General features: G+C 43.7%; 1 protein-coding gene across 1 annotated transcript; it reads right to left on the bottom strand.

Annotated features, from left to right (window-relative positions):
• Positions 1–1233: 1233 nt before the first annotated feature.
• On the bottom strand, positions 1234–21735 carry Tars1 (threonyl-tRNA synthetase 1). Its single transcript, XM_006996626.4, has 19 exons — positions 21538–21735; positions 19552–19632; positions 15324–15514; positions 14518–14641; positions 14106–14227; positions 13317–13434; positions 13003–13067; positions 12846–12924; positions 12046–12192; positions 10856–10954; positions 9507–9673; positions 7951–8113; positions 7719–7856; positions 7313–7390; positions 7080–7180; positions 6889–6993; positions 5855–5927; positions 3709–3823; positions 1234–2310 (listed from the first exon to the last, which is right to left on the bottom strand). Exons 1-19 carry the CDS (start codon positions 21589–21591, stop codon positions 2162–2164), a joined length of 2169 nt encoding a protein of 722 aa, XP_006996688.1. The 5' UTR covers positions 21592–21735; the 3' UTR covers positions 1234–2161.
• Between the last annotated feature and the right edge of the window lie 516 nt (positions 21736–22251).

The raw sequence follows: 22251 nt of genomic DNA, 5'->3' as shown, positions 1-22251 counted from the left end.
CTCACTGCTGCCCACATGAGCCTCAAACTTGTGGGGTCCTCCTGCCCTATCCAATAACTGGAACCACACATGTGAACATCCACCACACACAGATGACTCCAGGCCCTCTATTTGGTCTACATTAATCCATATGTACTTTTCATTTTCACAGCTACTCTAGATGGCAATGAGTTAGCCAGACTGCTTTGTATGCAAAATGTAAGGCAGAAAGAACAGCAGGGAAAGGGGAAACTTCTCCCTCTGCCAAGTCCCACACCAGATAGTAAACACGAAGACTTGACAGTCTGTCAAGCTATGTAGATACTTGGTGGGCAAGTGGCCACAAGCAATAACAAAATGGATGGAATAAGGCTATGGAGTCTCATGTGGTATCTAAACTAATAAATACAAGTGTCCTTACTATATTAGAATACTAGAAACTGGTGGTTGCTTCTGGTTGATTTCAGGCCTATGAATAATTATTTCAAGTAAATGGATTTAAAACCTGAGAATTCATTAGAAAGTCAATGTCATCCGTAGTTCCATTAGTATATGTGTATCCTCTTGACAGAGCTTAAACTTCACCAACAGATCATATTTAGAGCACACAAAAATAAGAAATAAAATTTTAAAATGTCTCCACAGGAGCTTTTACTTTTACCTAGCTGACCAGACAGATCTACCTCCTGAGTGCTCCTTGGCACATCAGCTCCTTCAGTAAAATATAAGGTAAGGAAGTTGATTGTGCAAAAGCAGTCTGGACCTACCAGACTTGTAACTCCAAGTCACACATGAAAGTGAACCAGCAAATGAATTGAAAGGTCCACAGAAACGAGAATTAGTAAAACTATTTGCCCAGCAGGCATTTACAACAAGCAGGACTCTGGAGGTGTGGCTCAGCGGAAGAGCACGCACCTAGCCTGCTACAGGCTCTGACGTCACCCTCAAGTCTGCACATCAAATTTAATGGTTAGATTGAACAAACACAAGGCAGAAAATGAATTAGAAAATGATGACATCATAGAATACAAAATCTGTTTTAAAGTTTCATCAAGATACACAGAGAAATTAATTTCAAGCCTACCAAAGCCTAAGTATGAAACTGAGTATGTAAGCTAGAGGCCACTATCAGAAATCTGGCCACAGTAATTTAAACAAATGGTTATTTCTCTCATGCATTCCCTCTAATCCCATCCAGAGTTAGGTAGCGCAGGCCCTCAGGAGTGTGGCATTTGAAGGTTCAAAACACAAAACCAAGAAAACATCACTTCCTTTATTAGAGGATTAATCTATGCAAAATAACTTCTCTTTGATGTAATCATTGCCAACAAAATTGTTGGGTTACTATAGACATGACAAGATATAGACATGACAAGATGTTGATTTCTGAAAATGACTATAAAAAAAGGGAAATATTATATAACCACACAAGAAATTCCTTTCTTATGTCATTCTCCATAAAAGGTTTGCTGACAGAAAAACTTGAAAAGTATTCATCATAGGCGAGAACCCACTCAACAAAAAAGTCTTCCATACACAGCTCTTTCTTTGAAGACACATCCTTAAAAGTTCATGCATCATTAAGTTATTCCAAAGCTCTCCACCCAAAAAGAAATACAAGTGTCATCTCAAAAAGAAATGTTTACCATACCACTAACAAGCCAGCAGCCGGCCCCATGCCCGCTGGGAATTAGCTCATGCAATGACCTGCGCTCCCACACACCTGCACGTCCACCTCAGCACTTCCTGCTGGACACCGAGGCACACAATCTGAGCCAGGTGCTTCCACAGAAACACAAGGACAGAGGTCTTGACATCTGTAGTGGTAAATTTTAATTTTTAACACCATAATTCAATACTGGTTTTTGTTTAAGCACATTTTTTAAAATTTTTATTTTTTAATTGATTGAATTCATATAAAATAACCCTGTTACATTTAAACATCCCCCCCCCCCCCGTTTTTCCATTGCTGAGACATTTAGTGAATAAAATAATTTTAATGGTTCTTTTATTAACCCCCATCTAACACATTCCTAAGGCTTGTCCAGATCAAAAACTGATTCATGCAGACTGCAGGACTATTATTCCACGTTCATCATAAACCCACGTTTCCCAGCAGAAAGGGCCATGTGAAGGGGCACCGGTCTTCCTCCAGGCTGAGCCAGTGCTGGCCATGCTCCTGTTAAAACTCCTCCTCTGCCTGCTTGCTCCGGGCCTGCTTGAGCTGCTGCAACCGCTCCACGGTTTCCTCCACGGTTCGCTCCCCATGGACCTTGTTGTCTCTGGTGCGGATGTTCACGGTACCACTGGCTTTCTCTTTTTCACCAACAACTAAAACATAAGACACAAAGCTCTGTGAGACTTACACTGATAGACCTGGAAGGATTTGTCCTGAACAGCAGAACTCATCCTAAAGGACCCTAAACTTCCCTGTAACTCATGATACACAGATGGACAGGTGACCATGTATATATACACAGGCTTATGAAATGTTGTAGCTATTTTTAAAAAGGACCCCCTTTAAGTACCTGAATTTCATCCTGAATCACTTAATCCGGTGATTAGTAAGAAATGATATAAAAGCAATTCCACAAAGGTAGAGATTTTGTAAACAACCCTTCGGCAGTTTTTTCATGCCTACTGTCTTGTCATACAAAGGGAACACTGAATATTTAGAATCATGCTTATAGAAGCCTAGCCCGTGCAATCACTGGGTCCAATTCCCAGGACCACAAAAAAAGTAAAAACAAGAGAGGGAACTGTGTGGTTGAATGAGAATGGTCCCCATAGGCTCCTATGTTCGAATGCTCAGTTCTTAGTTAGTGGAACTGGTTGGGAAGGATTAGAAGGTGCGACCTGGTTGGAGGTATGTCACTGGGAGTTGGCTTTGAGCTTTCAAAAGCCCACTCCAGTCTCTCTCTACCCTGGACTTGTGGGTCAGGTGTAAGCTCTCAGCTACTACTCCTGCATCCTGCCTGCCTGACTGCTGTTCTCTGCCATGATGATCATGGACTTATGCTGTGGGATGTTCTGTACGTGCTGTGGGAGCCCATTCTTGGGTTCCTGGTGGCGTTACCCAGCAGGTCCGCATAGAGGATGATTAGGACCATGGGCCTGAGTGCAAGTGTCCGAGATGGTCTTCACTTGGCTGTGCTGGGGGGATGGTCTGTATGTCAAATTGCTCTGATTGGTCAATAAATACAACCTGATTGGCCGTGGCTAGGCAGGAAGTATAGGTGGGACTAACAGAGAGGAGAACAGGAAGGCAGAAGGAGTCACTGCCTGCAGCAGCCACCAGGACAAGGAAGATGTAAAGTACCGGTAAGCCACGAGCCACGTGGCAAGGTATAGATTTATGGAAATGGGTTAATTTAAGATATAAGAACAGTTAGCAAGAAGCCTGCCACGGCCATACAGTTTGTAAACAAAATAAGTCTCTGTGTTTACTTGGTTGGGTCTGAGCGACTGTGGGACTGGCGGGTGACAAAGATTTGTCCTGACTGTGGGCCAGGCAGGAAAACTCTAGCTACAGACTTGCCCTCTGAAACTATAAGCAAGCCCCTAATTTAATGCTTTCTTTTCTAAGTTGCCCTGGTCATGGTGTCTCATCACAGTAATAGAACAGTAACCATGACAGGAACCAAGGTCATTCATAACCAAGATTCATTGAGCTTAAGTCTTAAGACTTCAGTGGCTTTTCCCATACTATTGGGAACCTTCACTTCTTACCCAGGATGAAGTTATACTGTGCTAACTGTGCATTTCTGATCTTCTTATTCAAGGTGCAGCCTGGATCCAGGTCAATATCCACCATGAATTTAGCATCATGGAATTGTTGCCGTACCTAGTAACAATTCAGAGTCAAAGTGAGAAGTACATTTATTTTGTTACAGAATTTAACAAGTTTCATGAAGTTGATTATGCAAGCATTAAAAATGAATGTCAATATAAATACTGAAGCTGATAACACAAAATTATGACTTGGGTTGACATTTTGAAAGTTAATGACCACATTTTTGGAGCTGTGGATGGAACACAGTCGTAGTGCTCAACATGCAAGAGCTTGATTCCTAGCACTTGAACAAAAAGGGACATTTTTCTCTTGTAAGATAAGTATTTTAGAAAATCCACAAAAATCAGCACTCAGAAATATCAAATTAATCAGCTTTATAAGGAAATAAAACATAAAGATCCCACTTATGATCACATCAAGTTCCTCATATGACTGCAAGGAAAGCAGCCGTGTATCAGCCTGCACACAACATCACTACCTACAATAGAAGGAAAGCATCCGTGTATCAGCCTGCACACATCATCACCACGTAAAATGCAGGAAAAGCTCTGTTTATCGACAGATCAGAGTACACAGTCAGTTGTGGTGACACCAGCCTTTAATCTCAGCACCTGGGAGGCAGAGGCAGGTGGGTCTCTGGGAGTTTGAGGTCAGCCTGGTCCACCTGCATAGTAAGTTCCAGGACAACCAGAGCTACATAATAGAGAGGTCTTATCTCAAAAAGAGATAAAGAAAAGAAAAAGATCAAAGTTCAGAATGCAATTCTGATACTCAAGATAGAATCACCATCTACTTTGTTGTTAACAATACTGCTCACTGATCCACTTTTTTATTTAAAAAGTTCGCTATTATTATTATTATTATTATGTGTATAGTCATGTACACATATGGAGACCAGAGGACAACTTTCAGGACTTGGCTGTTTCCTTCCATCTTGTTTTGAGTAGGACAACTTGTAGGAGTCAGTTTTTCTAGCTTAGGGGTTCCAGGCACTGAACTCAGGTCATTAGGACAGGTGGCAGGTGTCCTTATCTGCTGAGCCACCTTGCTGGCCATTTCTGCCTTGTTTTGAGACAGGGTCTCTCTTGTTTCTGCCAGTCTGTGTCCTCTAGACTACAGAGGCCTATGAGCTTGCAGGCCATCCTCCTGTCTCTACCTTCCATCTCACTATGGGAGTTGTTGGGATTACGTATGTCTTCATCTGGTTTGCTTTGTTGTTTTTTTTTTTTAATGTGGGTTCCAAGGATCAAATTCATACTGTTAGGCTTGAACAGCACTTTAACTTACTGAGCCATCTTGCCACGGCTTACCCACCCCTACCATTCCTGAGACAGAGTCTCATTCTATAGTCCAGGCTGGCCTCAAACACTGCTCTCCTCCTGCTTCACTCACCCAGCTACTGGGCTGCAGGCTGACCACCAACCACACCTAGGCTTCTTCACGACTGACTGCTAAGCCATGTCTAAGTCTTTAGTATGCAGCAGTCAATCACTAAAGGAGACCAGAGTGTTCTTTGAGGTGCAAAGCTCCCAGGATTGTTTGCGCATTTGCTAGAGGGGCAAGACACTGACCAGCCACGACAATAAGATGAAAAGAATTTCAAGCCACTGAAGAAATTTGCATTAACAAATGAGTAAACCAGCAAATATCAGGCACTTCAGTGGGATATGTAACTCTAATGTAATAATACAGGTTAGGCTATGTTTGCTAATTCATTTCTTTACAACACCGAACATTAAAATACACAAGTATGTCTGAAACACTAAGCGAATACATGTGGTCACAGAACCATTAAGAAAAATCTCGAAAGTGTAACGCCCAGGCCTATCAGACATAGAAAAGTTATACTCTTTGATGTAGTGAGAACTTGATTTGATAAACTTATATAGCTTAACAATCCAAAAGCTTAAAAGCACAGTTACCAGGGTGGGTGTGGTGGTGCCTGCTGGCAATCCCAACTACTCAAGGGACTTTAAGACAGGAAGCCGAGTCCAAGGCCATCGTGGACTACACAATAAGATTCCCATTGCAAAAGCTTAAAAACAAACTTAAGTTGAAAGCCAACTCCTGTTTAAGGGTTACCTTTTGGGCATATTCATCACATGTTGGTCCCACTGGAACTACCATCACCTGGCGAGGAGAGAGCCAGAAAGGCCTACGGAAGAAATAACAACAGTGAGTGTGGGCTTGGGCACATTCGAGACGGAAAGACTGTGCTCATCTCCCAAGTTCTGTACCACACAGCTGAATGCCACAGTGGCTGGAGAAGGCAATAAACTCTACATTAGATGTGGGGTTCTCCCAATGGATCCCGAGTTTGTGTGAAAAACTAAGTACACAAGAGAATGCGCACCAGGGTTCTGTTTGATTGTGGGAACTTGAACTGAACCAGGGTTATTTCATTGACAAGTAGGAAAAATGTCACATCTGAACTAGCCCAATCTAATTACTGGAATGACAGTAACACTTAACTTTAGAAAAGTTTGAACCCTATACAGTCCACATGGAGGACTCTATCGTGGGTGCTGCTAACACTGGGCTCCTTCTAACTGGACTTCGGGTTTAGATAAAACCACTGAGAACTGTCAACTGACTCGGCTTGTTTTGTTTATTTCTTCTTCAATTAAAAAACTGCTTTGCTTCTGAAATATGGCAAAATACTTGCTCATTCTGATCAGTAAAACTGAACAAGATAATTAAAAAACCTATCCATTCATTCAGGCAAAAAAAAAAAAAAAAAAAAAATCAAAGCCAGAAGCAATCAAAAACAAATTACGTATGGATTTTTACTGAGGGCCTCTGTAAGACCAGCCAGTGCTCTTAACTGCTGAGCCATCTCTCCAGCTCCCTAAGTAATATTCAAATAAATCAAGTTTTGAAATACAAAGGAATTATTAATAACAAGTATTTCGGGGTATGTGTGTGCTGAGGGGTAACATGGATCCCACTCTGAACTACCACCACATTTCTAGCCCCAACAAGCACTATATGAAAACTGGGGTTAGAGTCTGGTTCCTCTCAGTGAGCTCTGTCACTAGCCTCCTCCCCCCTTCACAAGCATGAGACATTTCTCCTGGACAATTTCATGGGAAGGGAGGACAAGCAGAAGGACTTACCATTTGCCCCCGTAGTTTTCGGTGAGGATGGCAATCATTCTTTCCACAGACCCCAGGATGGCTCGGTGAACAATCACGGGTCTTTTCTTGTCATCGCCATCATGGCTACAGAAAAGAGGAAGTTGTTTTATCTTATTAGATATGTTGTCCAAGGTATGGCCGAAAGCTCAGAGCAGAGACCAGAAGCTCACCTTACGTAAGTAAGATTAAATCTGATGGGCAACTGAAAATCCAGCTGGATGGTTGCACACTGGTGGTAGCGGCCGATGGCATCTTTTATCTGTATGTCAATCTGAAAAGCAAACACTGAGTTACCATAAGATGCTCTGCATTTTCTTTGTTCCCAATTTAAAGGGATGTTTCTTTACCCACAACTAAAATTCTAAAAACCTAGAATATTACCAGAATATTCTAGGGGACTGACCTTTGGACCATAGAAAGCTCCATCACCAAGATTCAGTTCCCACTTCTCACCAAACTCATTCAGACTGTTTTCAAGTTGCTACAGACAAAGCAGAAACGATTTGAAATTTTATTCATCTGCCACGTTCCTTCTTCCCAGCTAATTTAGATGTACAGGTCTCCTGGGTGTTTTCTCGAGTCCCACTGTCTGCCATGTAACTGTTTCTTCCTAAGAGCATGAAGCTACAGCTTAGTAACTGACAGAGTATGAAGACATCCAGGCCTCCCGAAAGCAGTTGAAGACCATACAGGAAAAATGAGCCCACTTGCACACCAGAAACACTGTCGTCTTTTTTTGCTTGTGTCCACTCCAGAAGACTTCCTAAAACTGTGTAAGTTCTCGAGCACACTAAAAAAACACCACTTACTTTCTCAGCTTGGTCCCATATTTCAATATCTCCAAGGAATTTTTCTGGGCGAGTAGAAAGATTCAATTTAAATGAAAATCCAAAGACATTATATACTGTGCGAAGAAAATCCAAACAACCTTTGATTTCATCCTCGATCTTAAGAAAAAAGAAAAGAAAAAAACAGTGGTTATTTTTCTCACTTTTAAACACTTCTGTCAGAGGATTTTGCTCCATAGGGCAATCACTATACCTGCTCCATGGCACAAAAAATGTGTGCATCATCCTGCTGGAATCTTCGGACCCTCGTGAGTCCTGTAAGAGCCCCCGAGAGCTCATTCCTGTGAAGCACACCAAAATCGGCCAACCGCAGAGGCAGCTCTCGCCAGGACCTTGGCCGATGATCGAACATGAGGCTGAAGGAGAAAGCAAAGCAAAGCCCATGGGAATTTAACGGCACAGTGGTGAAGGATGCCGTCCTGGAGCAGAGCGCTTGCTTGCCCAGCACTTGTGAGGCCTCGGGTGAATCACAAGTAACAACAAAAAGAGCAATTTTAAAAATTCACAAGGAGAAAAACTCTTCCTCAGATATTACTTAGTAACATGAAAGGCTGACAAAAAGCCACTAATTTGCCACAAGCGACACTTTTTCAAGCCCCACGCTTTACACAGCAATCGAAGCACTTGTATGAATATAACGACAAGTAAGTTACAATGCAATTAACTGTGGCTAAGAGCAAATAAAGCAATGTGTCCCAAAGATTTTAAGCCAAATCCTTGTGCTCAGCACTTCCATTAATACGAAGACTACATTCAATTAATATGAAGAGTTAATGAAAGGCTCATAATGAAGAAATATTTTCAGCTGTACATAAATTACTTCTAACACTGGAAACTGATATCAGCATTGCTCTAGTGAGGCCCAAAGCGCTTCAAAAACTCAATGCTGTGAAAACTGAACTGGGCTGTTTCCCTGACATGTACGACCCAGTTTCTTAAAGGTGTTGCCCCTCAGCACCTCCGCCTGAATCACCTGCCTCTGCAGCTGCACACACGAACAAACTATCTGTCAATATCCACGTCACTCTCAGGCCTCTCGGAAGTCACTTTTCACCTACCCTTCATAATCTGAGGCAGAGACACAGGGAAGGACTTCCCAAGGATTTTAACTCATCAGCAGTGGGTTCTGCTAAAACATGTTTCTTCCCAAAGAAGGAAGAAAGGTAGGAATACTGGTCTTTCGCTGTGCTCCACATTTAAGCCCTTTTCAGTATCCTCTGCCTGTTTGCGGCTCTCACCCCAGGACCACTCCTGAATGTCTATAAATGTGGAATCGAATCAGCACGAACACTGGGATGACAACAGTGGTGCATTTCAGTGTTATTCCGATCACTACGTTTCTTGTTATTATTGGCTTTCTGCTCTCCTGGCATAGGTATTCTATTACCCTTACGCTCTCCCCCAGCTCCTCTCCCACCTCCTCCTTCTCTGTCTCCTTTCTCCACTGATATCTCTCTCAAAGGAGCGAAAGGAATCTAGAACCATTTAGAGCACCAGAAATTCTTCAACAGCAATGCAAAGCTGCAAGGCTGGAGAGAAGGTCCGAGGGTTAAGAGCCTTGCTACTCTTCCAGAGGACCCAGATTCTTCCCAGCACCCATATGGGGCAGCTCAAAATCATATAACTCCAGCAACTCCGACAGCCTCATCTGAGCTCTGCAGGAACCCACAGACATGTGGCACATACCCCACACAGACACACACAGCTAAGTTTAATAAAAAGGAAGAAAAACACAAAGCTGCTTCCTACCAGTGTCCTGGGCAGTTCATGGGCTTCAGGGCGAACTGCTCCTTCTCCACCTCAAAGGAGAACATGTTCTCACTGTAATGCTGCCAGTGGCCAGAGGTCATCCAGAGGCGGCTGTTGAAGATGTTTGGCGTGACGACCTCCTGGAACCCTCGTTTCCTGTACTCACTCTGTTAGAGGAGAACACACACACACGGGGAAGTCAGCGCTCACCTTCGTGGAGGGAGAAGTAATTACGGAGCAACTTCACACTGCAGAGTGAGGTCACAGGCACACAGACCACGACTCCGAAACGCCGTCTGCAGGTGGTGCACCCAAACTCACAGAAGCAAGACCATACATGTGAACCGAGGCACACGTGTCACAGAAAAAGTTAAAGATACATGGACATGGAGTTTACATGTAAAGCACAGGGTAAGGGAGCCATACCAACCACACAACAGTTTCAAAGGGGTCTTTCTTAAAAAACAGTATGTACTCCCTTTTTTCTTTTTACAAAAACTATGAACAAACATAGCCCAATGCAAATACGTTAAATCTTGTGGCAAGTAAACCAAACTGTGCTCTTTAAATACAGGCTTGAAATAGTTCGTAATTTGAAAACACAACACAAACGGTTAATAGACACAGCACATTCCCCGGTGAAAGGCCTCCGACCCTTCAGGCTTCGCAGCTACTCTCTCTGTGTGTCTGCATGCTCCCATGAACAAAGTCACACATTAGAAGGACTCTAAATACTTTAGGAGACCTTTCACATTTCAAAAAACGTATCCATGTGCATGAGTCTGTGTGTCTATGTGGATGTGTGCCACCTGAGCGTGGGTACCCACGGGGACCAGAAGATGGCAGGAGATCTTCTGGAGCTGGAGCTGTCCATGATTGTGAGCTGTATGACTGGAAGCTGCGATCAAAACTCAGGTCTTCTGGTAGAACACACTACTCTAAACCACTGGGCCACCTCTCCAGACCCAACTTTTTAAAAACCTATTTTTATATGTGTGTGTGTGTGTGTGTGTGTGTGTGTGTGTGTGTGTGCGCGCGCGCGCGCGCGCGTGCAGGTGTGTTTATTGAGTGAATGCTATGTGCCTGCAGGGGCCAGTAGAGGGCGAGAGAGATCCTTTGGAGTGAGTGAGGCACTTGATGTGGGTGCTGGGGAACTGAACCTGGGTCCTCTAGAAGAGCAGCAGTCACCCCTAACCACTAACCACCTTTGAAGTTACAAACTTCAACTTAGAAAAAAATTGTATTTCTTTTCCCCTCCAATACAGATTTATCTTTCTTTTAGCAGACCCTCGCTAATAAAATTATCTTATATCCTAACTCGTTAGAAGACCGTAACAAATAAAGCTTACCCTGATAAATTCCATAAGGGTATTATAAATGTAGGCTCCTTTGGGCAGGAAAAAGCAACTTCCAGGGCTGAGTTCATGGAAGAAATATAGCTCTTGGTCCTGGATAAAAGAGCAAAAGATTGTTTCTAAATGTGTAAATGACTGGTGTCCCTCAGTTCAGAATTCTGCCACTGTGCTCCAAACTTCAGCTGTGCCAGTATTACAGAAAACATGCCACTGTTTCTCGGGTACAATTTAGTGGTACAGAATTGCAGGTGATTAGCAACGCAGCACAGATCTGTCACCTCCCTGACAGTCATCAGTCCAGCCAGGGTGAGGAGACACTGGCATGGGAAGAAGTCCCCAGGAAAGATCTGGGTTTTGTCATTCGCTGTTTTACAATTTGCTTGTATATGAATGGCAAGAAAGAGAAAAGAAAAACGTGGCCGGGCCGTGGTGGCGCACGCCATTAATCCCAGCACTCGGGAGGCAGAGGCAGGCCGAGTTTGAGTGTGAGTTTGAGGCCAGCCTGGGCTACCACGTGAGTTCCAGGAAAGGCACAAAGCTACACAGAGAAACCCTGTCTCGAAAAACCAAAAAAAAAAAAAAAAAAAAAAGAAAGAAAGAAAGAAAGAAAGAAAAATGCCCTGGTAATGAAAGACAGGGGCGTGGCTAAAAGCCCTTGGGGAGGGACCTGCCAATCCCTGTTACCTTCCTCATTGCAGTAATTTATTTCCAGCTGTCAGAGCGGTAGGGCAGATCTAGCAGCCAAGGCCCTCAAGCAGTAAACTTCATTTTATAGAGGAAGAAAGTTTAAAAAAAATCAAAAGTAATTCCAGCTAGAGGATGTCAGAGGCAGCTAGAGAGAAAAGAAAAAGACAGCAGACTCCCCTGGGGACCGATGGCTCAGACTGAGACGTTACAGAGTCACGAGGAGGCGAAGAGAGGGTTTCCAGAGTCCGTTCTGTCAGCTCTGACGCGGGGCTCACACGGAGCTCACTCGGAGCTGTGGGTCCCCGGCACCGTTCTCGACAACAGTGGATGAGATGGACTCGGAATGTTTCGGAAGGATAATGTGGACATGGTTGGCTCCCAGACCAGGGAACCTGAAATCTAAGCCCCTCTTCAAAACGAAGCTTCGCACTGAACAGGCTCAACTCAAGTGAACTGGAGGAAAACTCAAACAAGACACGCCCCTGTTCCTAACGTACCCTCCCAATTTTCCTATGATCTCGGTTCTTGGCTTCCTCCTGGAACTTCTCCCACTCTTTCAGTAGTTTGGGGTCGGGGAATGAAATGCCGTAAATCCTCTGGAGGGTTTCCATGTCTGCCTTGCCTTCCCAGTACGTGGAGGAGTTCTGAAAGCAAGGACCAACAACGACACATTTCAATTTGTAAACATTTCACATTAACAGTGTATTATTTCTCATAATCACCTTCTTCGACAATGAAACTACATACAACACTCAATCCTAGTAAATGTCTCCCATTGTTTTGAGGTCTACTCCAAGTGGGTAGACTCACTCCACAGCACAGACTTTTCTGCTTGCTCTTTCCCCAGATCACAATCCCATGAACTACAGGACCTCCTCTCACAGAATCATCTGAAAATGGACAGGAACCCAAGCAAACAAGGAAAGGCACCTGGAATCGACTCAGAGAACTCGCTCATAATTCCAGCATTTCTAAGCTAGCATAAAACGGACAGGATTGGTCGTATGAAAATTGACCATTGAGTAATCATTAGCCAAACTCCAACACCGAGCCTCAAAATTTTGAAGCCACAATGGCCTGTGACTGCCAGATTCTGTGACTCCTCCCAACCCGTCCCCATATGGTAACTCTGGTAATGAGTCCTGGAGTATGGAAGACACATACAATACCCCAGTCCGTACACAGCTTTAAAAACAAAAACTGTGATCCTCTGTGTACTGACAAGAAACAAAATGTTAGAAAGGAGAAAGCGATAGAAACTGAGGCGTAAGTACTCTCCGCAATTCACATGCCTTACCTTGTGGATTTTTAAAGTCTTAATCTTGCCAGTGTGTCTGACATGAGGACCACGGCAGAGATCTATCAAGGGGCCACATCTAAAGACGAAATAAAAGGAATATTAGCAAAGGCAGACTACCGTACAAGCTGCGTTCAACAGCACTCAATATGCTCACCTATAGACAGTCGTGGTCGGAGTATTTACTTTTTCATTCAGTATCCGGCACTTGAACTTGTTGTACTGAAAATGAGAAATAAGACATGTGTTTCTCTCTCTCTCTCTCTCTCTCTCTCTCTCTCTCTCTCTGTCTCTCTCTCTCTCTCTCTTGTGTTTATCTCTAAACATGCAGCTGGAATGTGAGTCAAAGCACAAGCTTTAGGGCACGCCTGGGTTTCATGTTTGAAGCGACTTCAGGTTTTCTAGAGAAAACTTTGATGTACTACTTCAAGGACTGGCTAATAAAATCAAAGTGGTTATGGCTCAGATTACCTTAAACATTTCTAGTAACGTTTCCTTTTTCACTTCCAATCTTTCAAAAGGTTGTTTCTCTTTAATGATCTTCTTACACAAAGTTTCCAGGGAAGAGAAATCATTGCTGGACACACCCCTGAAGGAGGAAAAAAAGCAGTCTATCCATATTCCATTTGAATCAATGCAGGGACTTTTTTCTCTACTACTTTAAAATAGAGCCTTGCATCATTTATTAGAATTTAATATTAGGTTTTCATAAATTACACTTATAGTTTCACGGACTTTCTACTTCCGCCATTGTGGAGAACTTTCTTTCAAGTGACACCCCCCCCCCCCAAGCTCCATCATAACATAAAGGAAGCCGGGCGGTGGTGGCGCACGCCTTTAATCCCAGCACTTGGGAGGCAGAGGCAGGTGGATCTTTGTGAGTTTGAGGCCAGCCTGGTCTACAAAGCAAGTTCCAGGACAACCAGGACTGTTAACACAGAGAAACTCTGTCTCAAAAAACCAAAATAAATAAATAAGTAAACAGATAAATAAATAGATAGATAGATACATAGATAGATAAAAATAACATAAAGGAAAAGGAGAGCCTGTTTGATTTCCCAGCATGCCTCTGGCACATTTCCACCAATCCCAGAGATTTCACGACATGCAACTCTCAATACTTCAACTTTTGTCAATATCTGTAACTAGCGGCTTTATATTGTGAGCTGTAGATCCGTCTCCTTCATTGGCGATGCTTTAAATGTTACACACAGACTCGGGGCCACTCAGATGTTCCCTTCATTCAGTGTCTTAACTTACCCTTCTTCGAGGTACATATCATAATAGAACCCGTTTTCTATTGGTGGGCCGTAACATAAACATCCACCATAGACTCTTTCCATGGCCTCACCCATGATGTGGGCACTGGAGTGCCAGTATACCTGAAAATGTAAAGAAAAAAATAACATGGCTTTAGTCTTGGTAGATACACGATGAGTTACTGTTTAAAAGACACAGATGGGAATACACCCAAAGCAATGTTTTCAGGATCTACAACCAAGGCCCCAAAGGAATAAATAGTGAGAGACGTCCATAAATGACTGTGACCTCCAGGTTAGACCTGAATACCACCGAGCCGCAGAACAACACAGTGAAACGCAATAACTTGTTTGGCCTATGCAGCTCAGGGTCATCTCCACTGCGTTCTAATAAACACCGGATAGAAACTTACCGCCTGGGCTTCCTCGTCCTCGAACTTGAGAAGCTGCAAAGTGCAGTTTGTCTCCAGAGGGCGGTCCAGGTCCCAGACCACTTCGTTCACTTTAGCGATAACAGTGTTGTCAGCCAGTCCTTGACTTATAAAATCCAAAGGAAACAAGGTGGTTACCTGGCAAGGTCTGATGAAGGCTAGTTATCAAAAACCACTGTTTTTAGGAGGAAATGAAACAATGATGTAAAAAGAGGCGTCTGCGTTTAGCACCTGCTTCTCAAGTGTATCCAGGTGATGTAGGTATTAAAATACAACACAGTGCCCTCCAGCCATGGCTTTTCCTCTGTCACAAAGTATGTGAAAAAAATCCTCAGTTATTCATAATTTCTTCCAATCCATAAGTTTTAAGAATATATACAGTTCTTTGTGGGATTTATAAACACAGAACACACTTTTTCATACACAATATGTCAGCTGTTGTTTTTTTTAACTTTCCCTGTGAGGTGACCTACTTTCGTAAAAAAACGCTCAAAACTGAGACACTTAAGTAAAAGTCAGCGAACCCTGTCCTGCCTCTGCAGCTCTGTGACCCTAACAGAATGACTTAGCTACTTCCTAAGAGAAAAATGAAGGGACGAGCCTTCAGAAATTAACACTGAGTCTGGACTATAAAGCCACATCACCTTGATTTTCAAAGATCTCAACTAAGTAAACTAAACATCTTTAGCAGACACCTAAGAATAATATCAGGATATATCCAGCAAGACAATAAATGAACATGTGGTTACATTCTAAACCATAGATGGTCAAAGGAGGTGTGTGCATACCTGATTTCACATGCAAGCTGATATGGTGTGGTTTTCCAGGACTCTGCGTCCATCTGTTTGCCATCGGGCAGAGTGACTTTAATTGGCTTGCTATCTTTTGCTGCCTTTTCAGCCAGGATAGAATCATGCTCTGCTTTTAGCTTATTATACATATCAAGGCGTGTGTTAATATATTCAGGCCAAGGATTCAACTGTAAACATACGAAGCAGTAAGTAATCAGTAACACTTGCTTTAGGAAACAATACTAATATAATAACACATAATGATATATAACACAAAAATCCATGATGACAAATCCAGAGTGGTGGCCAGGTGGTGGTGGTGCATGCCTTTAATCCCAGCACTCAGGAGGCAGAGCCAGGCAGATCTCTGTGAGTTCGAGGCCAGCCTGGGCTACTGAGTGAGTTCCAAGACAGGCACCAAAACTACACAGAGAAACCCTGTCTCAAAAAAAAAATATCCAGAGTGGCTCATAGATCACAATAATCACTGACATTAATCTAGTGCTAAGTAAGAATAAATGAAGAAAATGGGTGACTGTGATTTTTATTCAAAAATTTTTTAAAAAGCATAAAAATAAGCAGCTGAGTTGCCAACATCTGAAATTGATAACCAATTACCATTCTGTAATTTACAGTTTGTTCCAGTAAATATTTTCCTTGTAGGATCCCTTCCTAAGGTCTTCCTTCTTTGCTTCTTGAGACAGGGTCTCAAGGATAACCTTGAACTCACGATCTTCCTAACACCGAGAGGGCTAGGATTAAACATATGTGCCTGGTCTGTGTTTTCCTCGGAAGTGAAACCAGGGTTTCTCATATTCTCAACATATACTCCACTGAAAGAGCTGCATGCCTGGCATGGTCAGCCTCAAGAGTGGTTCTAACTAAATGATCATAAATTCAGCTATGAGCAACACTGCATGGAGAGAAACAATAATGTACCATATGGTTAGAATCTTAATCAGGGGCACTCTGTGCAGCTGCTTGGCTTTAAGGCCGACTCATAGCCAACCAAAACTTTATTTGACTTAGAGGATCTTACTAAAGAAAATATTCTTCCAATTCAAAGATGCCATGATCATCTTTCTCAGATTATTTAAATAAAATAGCACACATTACTATTGCCTATATACTCAATACAATTAGCCAGAATATTTTATATAAAACACCACTGAAGTTCCCAAAAAGTCTGACAAAGAAAAAATGATGGGAGAATGTCTGTCTGTATGCTGCAAATATGTGTTGCTCTTACTGGTTGATAAATAAAGCCATTTAGCCTATGGCAAGGCAGCTTAGAGGCAGGTGGGAAATTCAAAGAGGGAGACAGGAAGAAGGCGAGGGAGACGTCAGCCCTTCGTCCAGAGAGCAGCATGTAATGGCACACAGGTAAAGCCACAGAAAAAGTGGCAACACATAGATTAACAGAAATGGGCTGAGTTTAAGCATAAGAGCTAGTCAATGGAAAGCCTGAGCTAATGATCAAACAGTTTTAATTAATATAAGACTCTGTGTGTTTACTTGGGGGATGCGAGTGGGAGCGATTTGTTCCTACTGCTGCTTTGGAGCCTGTCCTGGACTAGCTCTGTAGACCAGGCTGGCCTCGAACTCACAGAGATCCACCTTCCTCTGCCTCCTGAGTGCTGGGATCACAGGTGTGCGCCACCACCACCTGGCATGACTTCTATTTCTCAAGCAAGTAGTGAATCTGATAATTCCATCTCCAAATGACAGCATCTCCCACCCCCACCACCTCCTTGGAGAGCTCAAACTCACTATGTAGCCTACCCCAGCCTTGAACTCATGATCCTCCTGCTTCAGCCTCCCAAGGCTGGGATTACAGGTTCAAAGCACTGTGCTCTGTTGATGGTTGTTTTTTTACTCTTAGCTCTTTGGGGTCTGCCACACAGCTCCCAAATAAATCATACACAGAGGCTTAATCTTTATTATAAATGCCCAGCCTTAGCTTGGCTTGTTTCTTGCCATCTTTTCTTAACTTAAATTATTCCATCTACCTTTTGCCTCTGGGCTTTTTTATTTTTCTCTTACTTCTATAAATCTTACTTTCACTCTTATTCCGTGGCAGGCTGTGTGGCTGTGTGGCTATGTGGCTAGCCCCTTCTTTTCTCGCTCCTTCTCTCTTGCTCATTTTCCCTTGGTCCCAGACTTCTCCTTCTATTTCTCTCTGCCTGCCAGCCCCGTCTATCCTTTCTTCTGCCTCGCTATTGGTCGTTCGGCTCTTTATTAGACCAAGCAGGTATTTTAGACAGGCACAGTAACACAGCTTCACAGAGTTAAACAAATGCAACACAGAGTTAAACAAATGCAACATAAAAGAATGCAACACATCTTTGCATCATTAAATAAATGTTCCAGAACATAAACAAATGTAACACATCTTAAAATAATATTCCACAACAGTGCTCTGGTAGTAACATGGTCATTAACAGCAATAAAGAAGTGGCTTGCTTTTACTATGACTTTCTACTTGTGTACATATACAGAAATCATCAGCTATTACCATGCCTGATGACACACACCTACAATCCCACCAGATTATCATGGGACTCCACAACTACCAGTGAAGAACCACTGAACTAACAATGGCCACAGTCCATCACTGTACAAAGACATCCCCAACCTCAGCCTATCCAATATGTGCCCAATTAACCCTTCCCACCAACTCTCTATGTCTTACTACAGTCTATTTCCAAATCTACTCGGCATTTTATAAACAAAATAACTTAGTTAAACTTCCTCAATATTCATTGACTGAGTAATGTGCTCCATGCCAGACTCTGGAAATGCAGATGGGTAAAACCTGCATGTAGTCCCTAGAAGGTCACCATGACGAGTTTACAAATGATGGAAGCACAGAGAAAGCAAGGTCTTGGACACATCACTGTCCACTCTTTATTTTGAAAGATAATTTAAACACATAATAATCAGATATCTACTTAAAACTCTCAGAAGGGTCACTGGACTGCTTGTTTCCTATTAATAGGCCATGTTTCAATCTGTAATTGGAGAATACACACAATCCCAGTCAAAGTATAACAAGGAAATTAAGATACATGCATATTACTCTTTACTTGCAAATCTTATGATTCACTATCAACAATTTTACACAATGACACTGGTGTGAAATGAACAGGGACTGGCTGAACACAGGCAACACCATCCTGCATCACCTATAAAGCCACTTTGTAAACCAAAATGGTTCTAAGCTTAGCAACTCAGCATCATACAAACAGGGTTTGCGTTTTGTTTTTCTAAGACAGGGTCTCACTATGCATTCTAGGTTGGTCTAGAACTCAGCATTCTCCTCCTCTAGCTCCGAAACGCCAGGACTAACGAAGGGACCACATCAATCACTACTCCAGCTATATAACCAGCTCTTTAAAGTCCATTTATTGAGTTACTTTAAAAAAAAGCTTAAGCCTTTTGTGCTCCTACATCCCAGCAGCTTTCCAAGGTCCCCAATAAAGCTGCAATGACTAAATGCAAAAAGCAAAGCACAGTTTATAGCAGTTCAAACTCAAAACCAGCAGAACAACACGCAGAACCGCCTCCTCAAGCACCAGGAAGCAAGTGCATTCTGGGATGGCACTGAACTGCCAGTTGTGTGTCACCGAGAGCCCAGGAACTGAATACTTTTCTGGATATAAATAAACCAGACCCCAGGAAGAGATCCAAGCAATAAGCAAGGAATCAAGGGACCGGATTCTGTTCGGTTCTTGATGTACTTGTAGGAGCCCAACCCTGAGCCCCGACCCCTTAACACCTCACTTAAACAGAAAGTCAGCACCCAGTCTTGGCAGCCAGTGACAACTGCAGCCCTTCCTCTACACTGTTCATCTCTCATGTTTCTGTCTAAATCCACCGTGAGGTCATCTGACGGTAACATACGTGTCCCTCTGTACTGCCAAGGACCTGCAAATCCTCTGTCCCTCTAGGGCTCTTTTCCAAACTCTTAAGTTTTCCTTACCCTAGTCCCACCTTACCGCCTTCAGCGGCCATCAGAATCCTTACACAGGGGCCAGCAAGCCTAATCCCTGAGCTCTGTCCCCAGTGGAGAAGGAATACCTGCAAGGCGTCCTCTGGCTTCCACATGTGTGACATGCGATGGATACACGTGCGCACACACTCCTCACATAGGGCAGGTCTGGGACAGTCCCCCGTCCCCGCCAGCCTTCGAAACCCAAGCCTCAATGGTGGCGGCCTGTCTTACCTCTGCTCGACCCCCATCTCCACCTCCATCTTTGCTCTTCTTCTTGCCTCCTTCCTTTCGCTTCTCCTCACTGGCACCCACCTAAAGAGGCAAAACAGAAGAGAAGTGCTCACAGTTCAGCCTCAGTGGATAGACATGGTCCCCAAAACTGCAGCTGAGAAAGCTAGCATCTAAAAAAAAAAAAAATTAAAAAGGACAATCTTATTTTGAAAGATTGGAAATTCCATCACTGGTAAAGACAAGTTAGACAACTTACAATAAAAAACAAGCCCTAAAAAGGTAGGCCATTTATTAACATACACTTCCTCAAAGTTTCTCTCCCTTTTCCTTCCGACTTGGACCTGTACTAAATACAAAGCAACAAGAAATTATGCAACTTATCCAAGAAGTTATTCGGGAGGAGGGGGTATTATCTTCCTATCTACCTATCCAGCCAGCTAGTTATATTCAGAGAGACTAAGTGAACTGTGTGATCACACACTCACCACTTCAGCTCTTCTAGGGTCAGTTTTCCTGCTTGTGAACTGGGTGTAATTATGTTCTTCACAGCAGCCTTGTTACAAAGACTAAATGTGAAAGGAATAAAAGGTTTTGGCCTGTGGGGCTGGGGACATAGTTCAGTGACAAGAAAACGTTTGGGTTAGATCTGTACCCCACCGAGTAAGCTTTCAAAAATTTAAGGTACCTGATTACTACAGAGGCAATACCACATTTTACATTTCAAGTCACTTTATTCACAAAATCTCTATCTAATGTTTTACTACAAGCCTGCTCAGGGAGTGATTATCTTGGCTAACTTCTAGACTTATGTAAATCTTAAGAACCCAGAGGGGCTCTGAAGTAACTGATGAGTTTAAAAGTAGGATTAAAGGACAGTCAGGAAGAAACCGAAGGGGTAACCATTTTTTTTTTTTAAGGAAGCAATATGGAAATAGAAACAAAATCTATGTGCAGTCGTCACACATCACCTTAAATTTGTCATTTAGAATGTATACATAAGCATTTGAGTGATCTGTCCTATCAGGATGGAAACGCCTCTTGCTGAAGACCTTAGCGATGCTCGATGCTCACCTGGACTGTTGGAACAACCTCTGCCATACGGCCTCACCTCTCCTGAAACCTCAATGCCAGGTTAGTTTCGACAGTACAATCTCCGCTTAAAACCCTGCATGCAGAGAACACTTGTATCTTCGACTGCTGTATTTCCTGTTTCTCTCCTGCCTCTTCCAATACAGCTGAGACACAATTCATCCTCTGTACCTGGGCAGCTCTGTCCTGCCTGGTTTACCTGACCTCCTTTTTCCAAATCTAATAAAACAGTCTGACTGTGCCAAGTTCGATGCTTCCTCTATAACTCTACTGAGCCGATCACACAGAATTTCGATTTTCCAGTCTTGTACTCTAGGCTTTTGCCCACCCCCTTCCCCTGTCAGGAATCAATCTTAACTAGTATTGCCACCTGCGCTGTCCGGCTAAGTGCCAAGACAAATAAATACACAGAACGTTGGTTGGCTTTAAGGGGGACGTGTGTGAAGTTATCTAGGACGTTTCCAGCACCCCGCCTAATTCCCAAGCAGTCTGTCAAATGGAGACATCTAGCCTTCACCATTTACTTATCATAAAGCACCCAATCTTGGGCACACTGGATCTGATCTCTGGGGCTGGCTTTTCCTTCCTAAATCAGAAAGAGCCCTTTGCTCTGCAAAGGTTTAGGATCTAAAAGTTCTGCAGTGTTCTTCCCGTCTTTTTTAGGGATACAAATACAAGTGTAGGAGTCCAAGTCCCGCATGGGTATTATCTAGCTCTGAGCAAGTCACTCCGTCTGAGTTCACAGATCTCTGGGATGGGGATGACCCCCGGACCACTCCTGCCTGCGGGGGCTCCTGAACTATCCGGGCTCCCCAATACCGCCAGGTCCCTGCTACTTTCTACTCCGGCCGAGCAACGTCGGCTCCCGGGACACGTCCAGCCACCGCGCCTGCTCACCGGCTTCTCGCCGTCCATCTTCCCCGAGGGGCTGCTGGCCTTCTCCTCCGACATGGAAGCACGGCTGAGAGACAAAACCCGAGGGCGGCACCGGAGAGAAGACCCTAAGCCCGCGGAGAGGACCGGCAATTCTGCACTGCGCGTGCGCCACGTGGACTATCCGGAACCAGCTGATGCAATGGAGCGCCAGGCCGCCCCGCCCAGCTACGCTGGACACGCGGCCAATGGGCTGCGCCGAGAGGCGGGCCCTCCCTTTTCTCAGCCAATAGAACAAGCTGGAGGAGTGACGAGCCTTTCTAGGAAATCCGATTCCTAAAGTCTAGACTGTGAAGTGAAGCGCGCAAGCGCTCGCTTGCTCATCTGACTTTCTGTCACTTCTTGGGGCCTTATTGGCCACCGTAGAGCACCCGATCGGCTTGGGCTGAGTTTCCGGGAAGTAGTGGGGAACCTGGCTGTGGTTTCTGGCTCTTTGGCTGGTTTCAGATGCATTCTACCCTAGCCTGATGGGTGACTGTGACTGTCTGAAGCGGTGGCTCCAGCCTTCCTCATGGGCACGGGACCCATTTGGTTTTGGGAACAAGCGCCATTCCTCAATCATTCCTCAGTGCATCGCGGAGCTTTTCCATAGGAGGCACACAAATAAAGTTAACTTTCTTTTTTTTTTTGGTTTTTCGAGACAGGGTTTCTCTGTGTAGCTTTGCGCCTTTCCTGGAA

This window comes from Peromyscus maniculatus, chromosome 15, assembly GCF_049852395.1.
Source record: "Peromyscus maniculatus bairdii isolate BWxNUB_F1_BW_parent chromosome 15, HU_Pman_BW_mat_3.1, whole genome shotgun sequence".
NCBI lineage: Eukaryota > Metazoa > Chordata > Mammalia > Rodentia > Cricetidae > Peromyscus > Peromyscus maniculatus.
Note: the sequence above shows the minus strand (reverse complement) of the source record. Positions and strands in the feature narration are given on the sequence as shown.

Coding starts and splice junctions, on each gene's coding strand:
- Tars1 (XM_006996626.4), bottom strand. CDS start 21,591: ATGTCGGAGGAGAAGGCCAGCAGCCCCTCGGGGAAGATGGACGGCGAG. Junction 15,515..19,551: donor GAGATGGGGGTCGAGCAGAG/GTAAGACAGGCC, acceptor GTATGTTTACAG/TTGAATCCTTGGCCTGAATA. Junction 14,228..14,517: donor AGGACGAGGAAGCCCAGGCG/GTAAGTTTCTAT, acceptor TTACATTTTCAG/GTATACTGGCACTCCAGTGC.